Source organism: Gastrolobium bilobum, unplaced genomic scaffold (genome assembly GCF_033153095.1).
Source record: "Gastrolobium bilobum isolate Gb01-03AN ecotype WA unplaced genomic scaffold, APGP_CSIRO_Gbil_v1 utg8480, whole genome shotgun sequence".
In the NCBI taxonomy this organism is placed as follows: domain Eukaryota; kingdom Viridiplantae; phylum Streptophyta; class Magnoliopsida; order Fabales; family Fabaceae; genus Gastrolobium; species Gastrolobium bilobum.
In genome coordinates this window covers 569445-587421 of record NW_026899605.1, presented here as the reverse complement: position 1 = coordinate 587421, position 17977 = coordinate 569445, and the positions used below count along the sequence as shown (strand labels likewise).

The following is a 17977-nucleotide window of genomic DNA, read 5'->3' as shown; positions in this document are numbered from 1 at the left end:
TTTATAAGACTAGGCAATGGCACCTCTCAGGTTTCATAATCTGAAGTTATTCCTATAAAGGAGCTGCATCTCCTGATATAAGGTGAAGGTGAATGGCGTCTTGGAACTGCAAATATAAGATATTTTCCTTTTAACAATTGAAAGCACTTCATAAATTTATCTGATATCTCTGTTAGGCCTCTTTAAACAAACATCCTGCTCTTGCTTCCCACATAAAGAAAAAAGACTAAATAAGGGGAATAATAATAAGTTAAAAGATCAGAAGAAAATTTGACAAAAGAGGATGCACCCACTAGTATTCAGAATAAAGAGAAAATTCTTGAGCCTTCGAATAAATAGTAACAGAACCTTTCAACCTCAAACTCAATATCACTGTGCTCTTTTGTCTTCAGAACTGGCATCTGTTGCTTGAACCGGATTTCTTGTTTCTTTAGCTAAAATGCTTCCTTGGTGTCCCCCTATGATCAGTTATTTAGCAATCAACAACAAATTGAACAGGTCAAAAGAAATGAAAATTTGACCTATACAAGAGAAGCATTTTCTATGGTTCATGCCACAACCAAAATCAAGAAAATATTTAGAGTTGGTTTAAGAGCAAGGTCTATATGAAAGGATGTGATGAATATTTGACTGAACTCAGAAAGCAAGGCCTATAAGGTCAACAAAAGGATGACACAAGGATCGGTATTCTCCTATTGGAAGGTATGATATGACAGCAGAATGTAGCCAAATCAAACCATGTACTATGTGAGGATTACCTGCAAGAGTAGATACTCGATCACCAGGTCCAATGGCATGGCTAGAACTGCCAATGATAGACAATCTCCCATGAAGCTCTTGTGGGAATGGGACATTACTCACTATACCTGTTTCATTTTCTCCACTGTGCAAGTTACTACCATTAACCAGCTTTACAGCAGATTTCGGCGAGAATGCTGTTGACCAAGATCCACCATTTGACCCAGCCAAAGCCATTATAACATCTGCCTGCATACATCAGAGAACATGCAGATGTCATGATAAAACAAGAAACCATACTGCCTATTTCTGCATACATAAAATTTCAGATCAAAGGAAAGACTCAACAGAGTGAAAAATAAAAGACTTTCTATTATGAGGCTTTGAAGGCCAAGCAAACATATATGGTCTTGAAAATTTTCAAGAACATCATAGCTTGCTCTTTACTTAATTCAAACCTAGCTATTATGCAAACTGGACAAAGGAAGACCTGGGATAACATTAGGAAAAACCATTTACAGAAAATTTGGTTTTGAACCCAATGGCATCGGTTGGTCCACGTAACCAACTCCACATAGTGAGATAAGGCTTGGTGGTGATTGTTATTGTTTTTGTTGTTGCGTACGGAACATACATACACTATTTGTGCTGTGTACAAGACAATTTTGTAACAGATATACAGAAGAACAGTATCTGTACAAAGGAGCTAACCAAGTCATAATTTGGTGCAGCATTGGAATCTCATTTACTGCTTTGAGTTCCAAAATTTGTTGGCATTTACTGCTGTTTGCAGCAATTTTACTTCTATGACCCCCTTCTAATATGGATCAATTCTATTAAGCAAGTTTGTGTCTTTTATGGTTAGCATTTTCTATGTTAGACTATGAACTCAAATGACAGTTACGTTCGCAGAAATTTTCATTTTCTCTTCTATGACCTCCTTTTAATATGGATCAATTCTATCAGGCAAGTTTGTATTTTTCATGCTTATGCTTAACAGATCCTCACTTCCCATTGCTGCTAACTTATCATTTCAGTACCAAGAGTATATTGTCATAACCAAACATCCCAAAAGCTTATATGGCTAGGCAAAGACACGTAAATGGTTTTATATTATATTAGATCTCTAAAATGCCTCCTAACAGAAGAGCTTTGGGCTTGAAGTGTGGAAAATACAAAGGTCCACTTGACTAATTCTTAAAATCAACTTCCTTTTTTTGTTTAGAAGAATGGAGGCGGCAAAAATCAAAACTCTAAATAACTTGGCAATGGAGGCTCTAATACCATGTTATAGACCAACTATATCAAAAGCTTAAGTTATTAGATGAAGGCACATAAATGGTTTTATATTATATTAAATCTCTAACACACAACATGATCCATCATTTGCACTAAAAATTATCATCAAAATCCAGACACAAGGTAACATTGGACCTTCTCCAAGTCCAAGCCATGAAAGTTCATTTAATTTTTCATCAACAACATACAGCAATTAAATGCTCTAATCTCCTGATCGAAGTCTGTGTGCGAGTCTAACACAATCTTTATTTTTTTAAGCCAGCCCCAAATTTCTTTTGATAGATTCACGTTTGATCCAAACAGCTATAGCAATAAATCCCATGTGGAATACTGCTACTGCACACAGATGAGTGAACTTAGCTTTAACTCAGCATTGGCAATATGTTAAGAGAATTTTGGAAATTTCCAAATCTCAGCAGGAAACATTTTGAATAGTTCAAGACAAAAAATCCTGAAAAAAAGAAGATACAAAATGCAACCATAAACCGACTTTAAATAGTACTGTCTTAATTAAACCCATAAAAATAATCAAATATATTCTATTAAAAAATAACAGAATATATATTCTGGAAAACTAGAATAAAGCTTGAATAAGTAAGTGTTCGATCAGTTCGAGAAAAAGGCAATTTTCAAAAGTGATTTCACCTGGGTCAAATACTTAAGTAAATGTATTATCGCTTGCTATAAAGTCTTTTCTAGCAGCAATTATAGGTTCAGCAGAGTCACCAGATATTGCAATAAGTAGCTAAAATAAGTTGTAGAAACTATAACATAAGTGTGGAATGCAAATCAACTCAGAATATCAAGACATGTCTCTCAATTAAAATCAGAATTACAGTATAAGTTCCGATAGAGATTAAAATTTGCATGTCATGGGGCTTTGAGGAAAATGTTGTCTCCAATTTTTTACTAATAGAAAGAACAATTGTTTAATCACCCACAAGAATAAATCACAAACTGAATTTTAAAATACAAATTGTTTCCTGTAATGATCCACAAATACAAACTAATTTCAGGCCTGATTTAACTAAATGCAGCAAACAAATATGCCATGCTTACAATCAGAGGCCAAACCTTATGAGGGTGGACATCATCAAAAACATGAGCTTGACCTCCATAAAAAATAGTCATCTGGCGGCTGGCAGATGTTAGCCCATGTTGACTGCTGTCAATACCAAAGGATATAAAATTAAGCAGCTTCTCCTTTTTCCGAGGTAAAGGTAGTGAAAAATAAAAAGAACCATGGGGAATTGAGCCACTGTATTTATAAGATAGATTTACCTTTGAGGTACAGATGACTCTATTATATTAGTTGGAGGCTTTGGCCTACTTCCACCAAGCAGCGCTGCAGAAGAAGTTTTCTCAGTGGCAGTAGCAGTTGCGTTTATAGAACTTAAAATTCCAAGGCCCTTGATTCCAGTTCTAGATCCTTCATCAGCTGCTGGCTGAGAGATAAATGAAGGACCAGCATTGGTATCCCTAATCTTGTTTGAAGCTATTTGGTGTACAAAAGGTGTCAATTGTCCCCCACGCGGTGGATGATGCATGGAAGGGCCAACATTCATGAGAATAGATCGTTCCCATTTATTGGCATCAATCTTACTACTGGTGGGAGGCTGAAATATCTGAGAAGCAGAAGTTGGCTTCGGTGACTGCATACCAAGTAACACTTCATCATCATTGGCCCTTCTAGACCTCTCTCCTCCAGCAGCATTCCGGAGTACCTGCGTAAAAACAAAACTCAAGATATCAAAGAAAAGAAGACCAAAGCACAAGTATTTTTCATTTTTGGGTTATTGAGAATATTGGAGAAGAAGAATTATGTGATAAATAATTCAAAGTAACCTTCATCATATGTGAGTTTTGAAAGGAGTCAGGGACCATTTGAAAGGCATCTCGGGAGGAACCCATAAAAGTAGAATCAGAATTACTTCTCTTGTTTCCCACTAGTCTGTTAGGCATCTCACTGCCAGAAAAATCACTCCTAGGACCATAGAATGGAACTCCCTCAAGATGATTTCCTACCTGTTTTTCTACCAAATTGATGAGGGCAAAAACATTACATTCATAGAAATCAAAATCCTTACAAGATAATAGAAACTTCTATAAATAGTTTGTATTTTCAACTATAATTTCTTTAAAAGAAAAAATGAGTACTAAGGAGTAAGAACGCTCATTTGTTGATGAAAAAAACCAAGAAGGAAAAAAAAAGAAAAAGTGAGACGATACAATAACAATAATTATAATAAAAAACTAAAAAAATGATATCGTCATTATTTAGCCAATGCACAAACGATAACAACACATAATAATAGCTAGATTAAAATTTCAGTCCAAAACAACAGAAATTTTAAGCATAAATACAATTCTCCCAGTCTCAATTAGTAAATGAAATAATACTTGTAGAAATAAGAAACAGAGAATCAAACCAAACACCATACTGCAAATCAAAAGAAAGTAAAGAAAAACCATGACAGTAAATTTACATGCCATTTAAAAAAAAAAAAAACTCTGGCTAACTAAAAACGCAGTAGGTGAAAGCTTAACACATTAGAGAATGAAGGAAAAAATGTTTAAGGAAAAATAAATAAATAAAACAAATCAAAAGACACAAAAATAAATATGTTAAGAATAAAAAGACCAAGATACCCCACTTACAGAGAGAGAGAGAGAGAGAGAGAGGGATCACAGGTCACTCACCAGAACCGATGTCAGAGGTGGTGGAGAAGGGGCCACGTGTACCGGCGGAAGAGGCGGCAACAGACAGGGTTGTCGACACTTCCGACAACCTCATATCGGCGGTTTTAGGTGAATTATCATTTGGCTTCATGCCTAGAAAATCATGGAGGACCGGTTTGACCAAGTGCTCGCTCACACTGTTGCTGTTGCTGCTGTTGTTGTTGTTGTTGTTGCCATTGTTATGCTGAGGCTGAGCCATTCTCAGCACGGCCATCGCATACGAATCTCACTCTGCATAGCTGCTACACTAACACAGAGGTGAGAGTGAGAGGGAAGAAGCAGAACCAGCACGATCTCTGGGGAAAAAAAAAGATGTAAAAGCAAAGAGGAGAATCAGTCCTTTTCAGAGAGAGAGAGAGAGAGCAATAAAAAGCAAAAGGTTCTTACTTTGTGATTATTGTGTTCTGTTCATTTGAATAGGCGCATGTCTGTCTCTGTTGTCCTCCCTTTCATTCTCTGAGTCGGTTTCTGTGTGTGGGTATATTTGTAACGTTGGTTGGTGTTAATGTGTAATCAAGTTCTAATCTTTGTCTTATTTCTTACATTGGAGAGACAATTTTAGATAATGAATAATATAAATAAAGAGATTATTGTTTATCTTTATATATATATATATATATATATATATATATATATATATATATATCTATCTAAAGAGATAGGATCCGTTTACAAATTTTTTTTTTGCAAATTACATTAAGTACGACCGGTCGTACACTGCATGATTAAAGTATAACCGGTCGTACTTAGTATAGTCTGTAAACAAAAAAGTTTGTAAATATAACTTGCCTCATATCTAAATATAAAGATGTATGAGACTCATTTTTTTTTTTCTCTTCCTCTTCCCATGATTCTATGTAAGTCCTACATAATTTTCGGGTTCACTTTATCTGCAATAAGTTCAATATGACATCATTTTGAGACAGAAATCATGTTATTTTTGTAATTTTAATTTATTTCAGGGTTATTATAGTCTTTATAATTATAATTTTTTAATCTTTCAATCTCAGAACGACATCGTTTTATGAGTAAATGTAGATAATTTATCTACAGTAATTGCAGAAATATTTTTATGATAATTTTATGTGAGTAATAAATAATTCAAGGAAAAAGTGTTTCTCTTTTTTAAATGATATAGCTTGTGTCATTTCACTCTCATAAAGAGGTGGGACCTACACTTTTTTTTTTGTCCGCTCTCTCTCCTCCATGATTTATCTCTTTCTCTCACTTAAAATAACCTAACTTTACATCTTTTAAAATAATACACACTCTACCCATAATTAAATGTCCAATTTGTATGTATGTTGAGAACGTGATTACATTACATTACTCCTTTTCCTTATTTAAATATTAGCGTGACAAAGAATAAATAAATCTTCTTATGCAAATATGATATCTCATTTATTTATAAACGAATTAATTGTTTTTTTATTTTTTTAGCACTCTCTCGAAAATGACTCATTCCCTAATTTTTTTACTTGATTAGTTAATATTAATTAATTGTCTTAAAAATAACCCACGATTAACATGATGAGAAATATCATCAATATTTTCAAGATTATGTTTAATAATATCATATAAGAGTGTGGAGATAGTAAAATTGATAGACCCATCATACGAAGTTTTAAAATAAAACACTAATTAGATAACATGCTAATAAAATACACAATGACAAAAGACAAGCAATAAGTGATTCATCAAATTGAAATTTTATGAAAAATCTCTTTGAAGACTATAGTCCCTCTGATGGAATCCTGTTTTTAAAAATAGTTTTTTAGTTTTCAAAACAAAAATAAAAAAAATCCATTTAACAAGACTTGTTTTGTAAAAAAAAAAAAATTAAAAATTGTAACTGTTTTTTTTTTAAATCAAATTTAGAGAATATATCTGAGTTTTTTTTTTATTGTATTTAGACTTTTAAATTTTAAAACAAAAAAATACAAAAAAAACATATATTTCTATAACTATTCTACAAAACAGATTTTTTAAAAAATAAAATAAAAAATAGAACACAATTAAACATACCCATATATTTCTTTGTCATACGGCACAAGATCACCTTTATTTTTGGAAATTAATATCTTCAAACTATTTCTTCGCTTAACTTTTGATTTAACAACATATAATTGTTTATGACAAAAAAAATCGGCGTTGCAAAACCAAACCAATATAAGAAAATGTCTGCCCCTACTTTGATTAATAGCCAGAGCAAGACAAAGAGTCAATAAAAACTTCCTTCTTTGAAACTTTACTGAAAATTTCGCGTCAGAAAGCACCAAGTTCATTCCACGAATAAAAACTTTGTCTCCAACATTACTCCCACTAACTTCTTTAGCACAATGACATTAATCGCAAATCAATCACAATAAGACTTGTCTTATTACACAAACCTCTTGCTTGATTGAAGTTTCTTAGCAATATCACCAGAACATCCATTTTCAATGCAAACGTATGGTTAGGAATCCCAAAACATTTAAGTTCATTAGAAAATTCAATAACCATCCATTCAATATCAATTTCAACATCTTTGTCACTTTTGCACATGCAGTTTGAATTAAGATAAACCTTAACATATAAGAGTACAATATTTAAGGTGTTTACTTTATAATTGTTAATAATTAATTTTATATATAAATATTTAAAATATAAAATGTCATCAGAAAATAAAACAGTTCATCTTGAATGTTAATTACTTTGAAAAACATATGAATATCAAAATAATTTCCTTGTAAGCAAGTTGTGATGTTGACGTAGACTAACTTCTCACTTTTTACTACTCAAGTTATGCAGTCATGTATTGCAAATTCAATATAATTAAAAAAAAATATTGGAGAATGTTCTTCTATTTACTTATTGATAGAGTAAATATTGACAATTAAAATGTTTTTTTTTTCATTTAGCAAGTTTCGTTATGAAAATTGTGACCGTTAATTTTGATAAATAATTAAGATTTTTCATGTAACTTGAACATGTTAAAAAGAGTTGTGAGATAATCAATTTTTTTAAAAAAAATATAATTTTATCAAACAACAATAATTTATTCAAAGGTATTTATATAATATTTTCACACAGCTAGCAATTTATGACGAATTTGATAGAAAGAGTTTTATTTGTTCTATCATTTTGTCCAATTCAAACCAAATTAATTGGATAACCATTAAATCAGTTGAGATAAAGAAACTAACAATTTGTGTGTGCAGCTGCCGATGCATGGAACATCGATCATATCATGCTGTGAAATTCGTCTATAATGCAAAATAAAACAAAGAGAGCCCACGTCCGCCATAAAATATTTTAAATAATTCTCATAGAAATATTTACGTATTCTTTATTCTCCTCTTATTCATTTCATTAATCCATATTCCCACCTTCTTGCATTCATTCTAGTTACAACCGGTTCAGTTCAATGTACAATGTAAAAGATTACATCATAGTCCTCAACCAATAATTACTCAAATTGCATATAAAAATATCATTATTAAATTATGTTACAAAAAAGTCAAGACTTATAAATGATGTCACAAACACATACTTCTTTATTGCACCACACGAAGAATGTCATAATGAGATATTGATAGACGGCCACACACGAGCGTCCTCGTTCTTCACATTAAAACTAGTAAGAAAATGTTTTTTTTTTTTGAAGCTTCTCTCGTGAAAAAACTTAATCAAACATATGTTTTTATAATAGTTATTATTATCATAAAAAAATATAAGATTTTAGGAAAAAAAAATTTAAGATATACATAATTTTTTTTTCAAAATTCTTATATTTATTTTTCTGTTATGTTCTTATTTTAAATTTATGTTTATAAATGATAAATTATTTGATTTTCTCCTCTCCTCCCAGGACCTAGAAAATTTTATTTATGTCTGCATATTTAGGGTTGGGATTCGGGAGCTGCGCCTCCAAAAATAAATTTAAAAAATTTTAAATGTATTAAAAACAAAAGAATATAAATAAGTGGTTCCTTTAAAATTTTTGGATACTCAACAAATATTACGGGACTCAATTTAATCCTTTAGAAAAAAAAATTCGACTCGAGATTCATTTGAAATTCAAAATAGACTCATCTTAGTCATTTTGAAGGACTAACGTGGATCTTCTTTGAATTTCAGAGGTATCACGATTTCAATCAAATTGGTCTATTTTGAAATTAAGAGAATCACGAGTCGAGATTTTTTTCTAAGTGATTAAATTAGACCCTATAATTTTTGTTGAGGACCTAAAAGATAATTTATTCTTTTATTTTCAAATATTTGTGCCTGCACTTGCACACGCTGGCACAAGTGCAGGTGCCCCCTGCCTCAAAACTTTAAATATATCCCTTTTCTTAGACATTAATTAAATAAATATGATCCAATTGAAATTTAGCAATATTAATGCAAAGAGAAACGGAGACAAGAGTTTGAGATGATTATCAAATTTTAACATTTATTTGAATGTTCAATTAATGTCAAACAACTTGTATTCTATAGGGAAAATTTTCCGGTGAACTTTTTACGGATTAACAAGTTCTCGGGGGTTTCTTCAGCAAATCAGAAAAAGATTTTGCTTTCTGAATTATTGATATATTTTCTTCTTAATTAGTGTTATATTTGGCAAGTCACGTTATTAGATAGGGACATAAGACATCAAGTTGCAAAGCACTATCTGGAAAGTGATGGTGGTGAGGAACTATATATACCCATAGCCGTGCGTATAGACATGCAGTCAAATTCTGCAAAAGCCTTCTCCATTCCTCTGTCATATGATAAAATTAAAACCCCATGTATAATTCCAACCTGTCACTGTAATGGGGTAATATAGGTTTTTCCTACTCTTTCCAAACCTATTTAGATTTGCAAAAGCATCAATTATAGTCTTATAATTATTAATTTACTGCTTCTTTGCAAGCTTGAACCACCCACGTGCATCTCCAAGGACCACAACCCGCGCCTGAAATAGTTATATATATGATCCGGATATAATATAGGCCTAACCAGAGCCTAATAAACACATGAAAGTCCAAGCCCATATAGGACCCAGAATAAAGGCATAAAGGGCACGCACAGACGCGATAACCCTGTCGCGGTACACTAGCGCGATAACCCTATCGCGACACACCAGCACGATGACCCTATCGCGTCCTACATGGCGCAATACCTCCTCACGACATGCAGGATGTACTTGTTCCCCACGCAACAAGATACCTTCTACAGACAATAAACTTAAGGGCCAAGGCAACACCACCGCGCCCTCACACCAGTAAATTATGGACAGCTCTAGCTCGCTATGACTCTACTACTAGACACCATGGCGGCAAGCTCCTCAACATTTAAACACTGACAGCCACACTACGTTGGTACCAAGGAACCTTTGCCTTCACCCTGAAGAAAGGCATCCTACAAGCATACATCTCGACTACTATATAAACATACGTTGTACCACTAAGGTACGATCATCCTTTACTTTCACAATATAAACACATGCCTCTGATACTGACTTAAGCATCGGAGTGTCTTCGCAGGTACCCCCATCTGGAGCAACGTGAAGGACAAAGGACAAAGAGCTCAAGCTCATCCCCCAACAGCAATACCAGGCTCAGGCTAGTAACCTCCCAAGAAGTCTCAACCGTGTGTGATTTGGACTTAATACGCATTGGGTCATCCCAACCGTATCTGGTCCGATCAGTATATATGGACAATAGGGTTTAGTTTGCTTTTATCTTAGTACTATAGTAATAATATTATTGGAAAAGAAAAAAACAGCGCACTAGTCATTGAATTTCTTAACAAGCTACGAGTGCATTGGAAATTATCGTTCTCTACAACCGATTTGATACAATTTTAATTCATGGATCTTTATTGGAATAAGGTGGGGATATATATGCAAGATACTCTCTAACGTTGTACAAGTAAATTTATTCATGTAAAAGATGTGTATTATGTCATTATGTGTTAAGCACATTTGTATTTATTTATTTTATTTTATTTTTGAAAATATTCCAATCGATTCATTGCTTCGCAATTAATTCGATTCGGGACGGGTCCAGGATTAAGGGATTAAGGTTTTAAATCACTCCCAAAAGTGATATTGGAGAGATTCGAACACATATTCTCATCCCCACCTACTTAGCTCCCATGCGCCAACTGAACTACTACCATTTGGTAGTATATTTGTATTTATAATAGGGGGATAATCAATTTTGGGGGATGCCCCTTATTATTGTCGACAAGTGATAAGGCAACAAAGTCTTTCTATTGATTTTTACATAGGTGACTTGAGATTGTTTTTGTAGATTAATTGCATAAATAACATGGTTGAAATACAGAGCAACCTTTATTTACTAAAGTCCTTATTGAAAATGCTTTCTTCATAGTGAAAGATTTAAACGCGGGCCTTTATTATATATCATTTCAAATAAGCCAAACGTGATATTCTTCATCGGTAATTGCTGAAAATACATAGTTATATATATTACTGCATGCTGGTTTCGAAAATCAAGAGTTACTGAGATGTGACTTTTATGTTTGAGACTTGAAAGATACGTCTAAGGTTGCTTTTACTCTACAAAAGAGAAAAAAAAAGAAAAAAACAAAGTTGTTTTGAAATTATTGCCTTTTCTTTATGGAAATAGAACTTGGAGCCTTTCTATCGAAGCAGTGAAGCCGCCAATCCTTTTCTTCGGAGGAGCCTCACATTGTCAACCCATAATGATAGCTGTTGAGATATATAGTCCCACATTGATTAGATGAGCAACTAATATGGCCTTTATAAGGCCTTGGGTACTCTCACTCCTTGAGCTAGCTTTTGGGTGGTGTATCCCAAGCTTTTGAGCCTGTGCATAATCCACGCTTCAAGCACAAAGGGCTCTTGTGTGAAGGAGCATGTTGATATGTATAGTCTCATATTGATTAGATGGGCAACTAATATGACCTTTATAAAACCTTGGACACTCCCACCCCAGCCTTCGTGGATCATTGGCCAACAACTACTTAATTAATGATAAGTGCTTCATTTAATTTGAGCAACTAAATTTAGTGTATTAGTTTAATAAATTACTGACATATCATAAATCAATTAATAATTAGCTACCACAATCAATATTATGTCCTATATCACATCTCAACCTAATCCTTCCACTTATATTAATTTCACTTAACTTATTATACAACTCAATTATATTTATATATTCCAATAAAAAAGTTAAATCCAATGAAGCCGCCTGTAAACTTGGCAAGCCTGCAGATTGCCATGTAGTGGTATATGTTACTCCACAAATCTATATTTTTTACATAAAGTATGTGCAGATATATTGGTTTTCATTTTAATTCTTTGTTATGGATTTTGGTTTTCATTTTAACATATTCTAATAATAATTCAGTTGACCGTCGTGTCTTTGAACCGCCTGTCTATAATTTAAGTCAAATATTTGAAATGACATATATATAATGCGAAAAATTCATAAAACTATTTATTTCAGGAGGAAAAAGGGGTCAGAAATAATTTTTTTCCCGATTAATCTCATGAAAAATCTTTGTACTAATTAAATTTCTTAACTGGCAATTTTAATTTAAGAGATATATAAATTCTCATTGAATAAAGCAGAATAAAATATAAAATCTAGTTAAAATAATAATAATCCATCCGATATTCAGCATAGTAATGTTGTGCTTGTTATTAATTAAGAATCTGAAAACAATTAGATGTCCCAAAACATTATAGTGAGATATATATATATATATATATATATATATATGTGGTAAAATTATTTTTCCAACCGCTTGACATTCAGCAATGACAGGTACATAGTTATGATTTCTCATATTTAATGTTTTCACATTTTGTATTGTTATGTTTCCCTATAGTTAATGTTTTCACCTATATATATAATAAATAATCGACTGTTGGCGACTGAAGAAATGTAAACTCATATATATATATATATGTGTGTGTGTGTGTGTGTAGGGGGGCTTTACATTTCTGTGACTGATGTATGTGCGACAGTCAAGTACTTGACATATATATATATGTGAAAGCATTAAATGTGAGAAATCATAAGCATACAAAAGAGGAAAGAATTAAATGTGGTAAATCATAATCATACACCTGTCATTGTTGTACGTAAAGTGGCTGTAGAAATGATTATATATATATATATATATATATATATATATATATATATATATATAGATAAAGTATTTCTCCAGTCACTGGAGATAAGATATCTCCAGTGACCCTCAAAACTACGTCGTTTTGAATTAATGAAGGATGTTTTTATATTTTTAGGGGAATTAATGAAGAGTGTTTCGATAAAATTCATCTGATAAAAAAATAAACAAAATTAAGAAAAGACCCTTCATTAATTCAAAACGACGTAGTTTTGAGGGTCACTGGAGATAACTTATATCTAGTGACTGAATAAATACTTTACCCTATATATATAAGAAAAAGTGTGTGTCATTTTAAAGGATGTAAAGTTGTGTCATTTTAAGAAAGAGAGAGAGATAGAAAAAGGAGGAGAGCGAGTTGACAAAAAAAAAAAGATATGGGTCTCATCTCTTTGTGAGAGTAAAAGGATATAAGTTGTGTCATTTAAAAGGATAAACACTTTTTCCATATATATATATATATATATATGAAAAAAATATTTCTCCACCCACTTGAGATAAGCTTATCTCAAGCTATCCATTTTAACTATGTACTACGGGTAATACATAGTTATAATATTAAAGTTACTTTTTCCTTTCTCTCCACGTCATTACGTAGACAAGTTTGTAAAAAAATAATTGTAAATATAACTTGCCCTTACATAGACAAGTTTGTAAAAAAAAAATTGCAAATATAAACTTTTTGTTTACAAACTCTTACAAACTACACTAAGTATGACCGGTCATACTTCAATCAAGAGTGTATGACCGGTCATACTTAGTGTAATTTGTAAAACAAATTTGTAACGGATCTTTCTTCTATATATATATATAGTTAAAGTTGCAGCAAAAAAATCTTTTTCTGTCATCGATTATAACTATGTACTCTGGGTAGTACATAGTTATAATATTAAAACTATTTTTTTTCTCTCTTTAGAAGTTGTCAGCTAACGTGGAGAGAGACAAAAAAAATTATATTATAGTTATGAACTCCTCAGAGTACATAGTTATAATCGATGGCAGAAAGAGAGAGAGAGAGGAAGATTACACTTATAACCTATTTTCATTTATAACCTCTCACAACCATATCGTAACTGTTGGTTTTCGCCAATAAACGATTTTTATTTTTGCAAATCAAATTCATTAATTAATTATTAATTCGCAATAAATGATAATCGTTGATTGGTAGAAATCAACGGTTAAGATATGGTTGTAAGAGGTTGTAAACGAAAATAGGTTGTAAATATAACTTTCCTTATATATATATATATATATATATATATATATATATATATATATATATATATATAGGGGTTCATATGTCTGCAGCCGTTGTGCGTGCAGTAATCAAATACTTACCATATATATACTTGAAAGCATTAAATGCAAAAAATCATAACCATGCAAAGGATGAAAGCATTAAATGTGGGGAATCATAACCATACACCTATCATTGTTGTACGTAAAGCGGCTGCAGAAATGATTTTACCATATATATATATATATATGAGTTTTCTGTTTTTCATGTTGTAGGCAGTAGCGGACCCACTTGCAGGCAAATTCTCGCAAGTGCGAACATAAAATTATGATTTCAATTTTTTCTTTTTTTCTTTTTCTTGGTTGCAGGTCCTTTTTATCTCTTGATTCAATATATATTAGGAGTGAATACCTTTTTAAGTCCCTAACAAAAAATATAGTCTCCATTTTAGTCCTTTACAAAAAAAAATTAGTCGCGAGGTCCCTAAAAAATTTAAAATGGATCAATTTAGTTAAAATCGTGATCCCCACAAATTCAAAAAAGATCTACATTAGTTCTTCAAAAAGACCAAAATGGGTCTACTTTGAATTTCATACAGATCAGGTGACTAATTTTTTTTATAATGGACTAAAGCGAGTACCAAATTTTTTGTTAGGGACCAAAAATGATATTTATTCTTATATTAGTTGGCAACGTAGCAACGTACGAAGATGATTAAAATAATGTAGCAACGCAAATTGATTAGAGAGAAAACTTATTCTTTCTCCCCTGTCACGTACCGATTCCCATGCTATCTTCATCATTTGTTTCCTTTTTCATTTTTATAAAAAGAGAGGATTGATTGCAGGTCTGACATTCTCAAATAAGTTAATATCTAGAGATGAGACCTTCACTGTGATTTTGTTTGCCTTCTGTATAGCAGTACAGGTAGTGTTGAGTATATTCTCATATTTGTTTTGGAGGATTGATAAGATTTAGAGGGGGATAATTAGTCAAACTATTGCATGCAGCTTGGTATGGAAGTAACTAGATTATGAGCGGGTTCAACCGTTGAATTAAACTTTCTTTACAAATTTTTTTTTATTAAAGTGTGTGAGGCCATATGGGGTCAATTGAAAAGAAGAGAGAGAAAAATATATGGGCCCCATACACTTTTAAGCGTGTGTAATAGGTAGGGGTGTTAATGGGTCAAGCCGAGCCAAGCTTTGGTATTAAAAGGCTAAGCCTATGTTTAAATGTGTCAGCTTGACCAAACGTGTTACCTGTTATGAATATAATTATCGACCTGTGACCTGAATTATTTACAAAAAATAAAAATATGGTTTAGCCTGTTTAAAAAAAATAAGACAACAGAAATTTATCCAAATAGAATATACAATCAACAACATTAGTAATTCAATAAATATTCATAAATTCAATGTACATCTAAACAACATAATATAGAATAAAATCATTCAAAAATTATGTATTAACCAATAAATGTAGTACAAAAATATAAAATAAAAATATAAATTAATATACTAGGTCAGTCTGGAAGGCTCTATGACCGAGCTTTTGAATTGGAGCCTGAAGCTTTTTTATTAAACAAACTTTTATACAAGTTCAAGCCTGGTTCCAACAAACAATTTTAGACATGTAAGCTCAGGCCTTCACGAGCCAAGTCAAAGGCCACTGGTTCGTTTACCACCCCTGGTAATAGGAGATAATTTTATCTCCTACTATATAAGAGACATTAAACCATATATATATATATATGAAAAATATTTTTCAAGCTGCTTGAGATATATTTATCTCTGATTATCCCAAAACTACGTCGTTTTGTTTATTTATTTCTTTATATTAATTGATTCATCTTTGTACGATTATAATTTAGTGCCACAAATAAAGTTATCTCAAGCAGCTTGAGAAAACGATAAGCCCTATATATATATATATATATATATATATATATATAGCTTATCGTTTCTCAAGTTGCTTGAGATAATCTTATCTCCGACTATTAAATCATAATTGTACAAAGATGGATCAATGGTGATAAAGGAAGAGAGAGAAAAAGAGAATCATAACCATTTAAAGGTGAATAAATTAATTTAAGGAAATAAATAAATAAAATGACGTAGTTTTAGGGTAGCCAGAGATAAACTTATCTCAAGCTTCTTGAGAAATATTTTTTCCATATATATATATAAATATATAAGAGAAAAGTGTGTGTCCTTTTAAAGGACACAAACTTAGGTCCTTTAAAGAGATAAATAGACACAAAGATGTGTGAGTCTCACTCAAAAAAATAAGACAAAAAATAAAGATGTGGATGCTACTTCTTTGTATGTATCTCTCTTAAAAGGACTTAAGTTCACACACTTCTCCTTATATATAAATGTAATTAGGTAAAATTTTGAACTTATAATTAAGAGTGTCAAAAATGGAACTTTATAATGAAGAGTAATCATAATTACTTCCCATATATATATATATATATATATATATATATATATATATATATATAATAAAGAAATTATATTTATAAATTCATATTTGTAAAAAATGATTAATGCAATCAAACAAATGTAACATGCTTATTTAAATATCTAAAATATTATAAAAAATAAAAAATCATTAATACCCAAATATGTGTTATACTTAAATATTTGGCAAGAATCAATTATGTTCCATTAAACGTTATGATTTTTAATGTTTGTGAATAATTTTTTGATTATAATATTATCACAATATTTTTAAAAGTTTAATATAATTATTGTGGTAATAATAAGTATAAATTGTTGATGGCAGTGTAGTGATCGTAACCAGTTGATTTTCCTAAGTTTACATTCCTCTATATTTCTTGTTATTATTATTAAAATATAATTTAAGAAATAATATAATATTTTCTATAATAGTTAGTTATAAAGAATGTTACAGTAACGATGATACATGTGGTATCGCACTGCTAAAGACTTTTTAACACAGTTAATTATATACTGTGTCTTCATTTAATAACTTAAATTTGTAATAAAATTAATTTTAAACATCTTATGTAATCAGTGGTCTAAAATCCGATCATTGTCATATTGTTCACCTTAACTTTTGTGTGGACATATTATATATACAATATAAAATATTAAACCATTTATATATCTCTTTTACAACTTAAGTTTTTGAAAAAAGTGATTACTTAACACGAATGATAATTAATCTGGAGCTATACTGAATGCTAATCCACAAATTTTTACTACAACAATACTCGTGGACATATATCCCGCGAAAATGTGATTTCGTGACAACAATACATTCTGCTCCTCGTATTATGGCATGAGCAACAGGTTGAGGAGTAATTGATCTTGATTCATTAAACATCATGAAAGGTTCAGTTCTATAAATGGTCCAAAGGCTCAATAGTAAGGAAGAAAACACACAAATAACACATACACGTAATATTAAAACGCACAACTCATCTTGCGCCATTGCACAATCACATGACTCATAAGCCCCTTTTATAGCCAATAGCTAAAGGTTGACAGTAGACACGAAATTCCAATCAAATCTAAACATCATAGCTCATCAAAACATATTGCACCGACGAGATAGGTTGACAAAGTTACCATAATCTACTAATTAAAAACATGTTCTTATACTAAGACTATATAATAAGACAACAAGAGGATCATGCCGCTATTATATATTAGAGACTCAAAATTCAAGTATAATCATCTTCTAAATTACTTGTGCTCATCACTAAAATATTGATTTGAGTGTCAAAGTGTCTTATAGGTATCCATCCAATTTATTCTGGATAAAACACATTTCTTAATT

The 17977-nt window shown here is 31.4% G+C and overlaps 1 protein-coding gene across 2 annotated transcripts; it reads right to left on the bottom strand.

Moving 5' to 3' along the window:
• Nucleotides 1-166: 166 nt before the first annotated feature.
• LOC133291896 (protein TIFY 8-like) lies at nt 167-5262 on the bottom strand. 2 transcript variants are annotated; one of them, XM_061490251.1, is made up of 7 exons: nt 5164-5262; nt 4738-5072; nt 3883-4070; nt 3319-3761; nt 3112-3202; nt 759-987; nt 167-458 (listed from the first exon to the last, which is right to left on the bottom strand). In XM_061490251.1, the coding sequence occupies exons 2-7, from the start codon at nt 4988-4990 to the stop codon at nt 370-372; spliced, it is 1293 nt and encodes a 430-aa protein (XP_061346235.1). In that variant the 5' UTR covers nt 4991-5072; nt 5164-5262; the 3' UTR covers nt 167-369. The 2 variants fall into 2 exon arrangements, with proteins under 2 accessions (XP_061346235.1, XP_061346236.1); XM_061490252.1 differs by lacking the exon at nt 5164-5262 and having other exon boundaries at nt 3112-3199; nt 4738-5110.
• Nucleotides 5263-17977: the final 12715 nt, after the last annotated feature.

Coding starts and splice junctions, on each gene's coding strand:
- LOC133291896 (XM_061490251.1), bottom strand. CDS start 4,990: ATGGCCGTGCTGAGAATGGCTCAGCCTCAGCATAACAATGGCAACAAC. Junction 3,203..3,318: donor GAGTCATCTGTACCTCAAAG/GTAAATCTATCT, acceptor TGGTATTGACAG/CAGTCAACATGGGCTAACAT. Junction 459..758: donor TCGAGTATCTACTCTTGCAG/GTAATCCTCACA, acceptor AACTGATCATAG/GGGGACACCAAGGAAGCATT.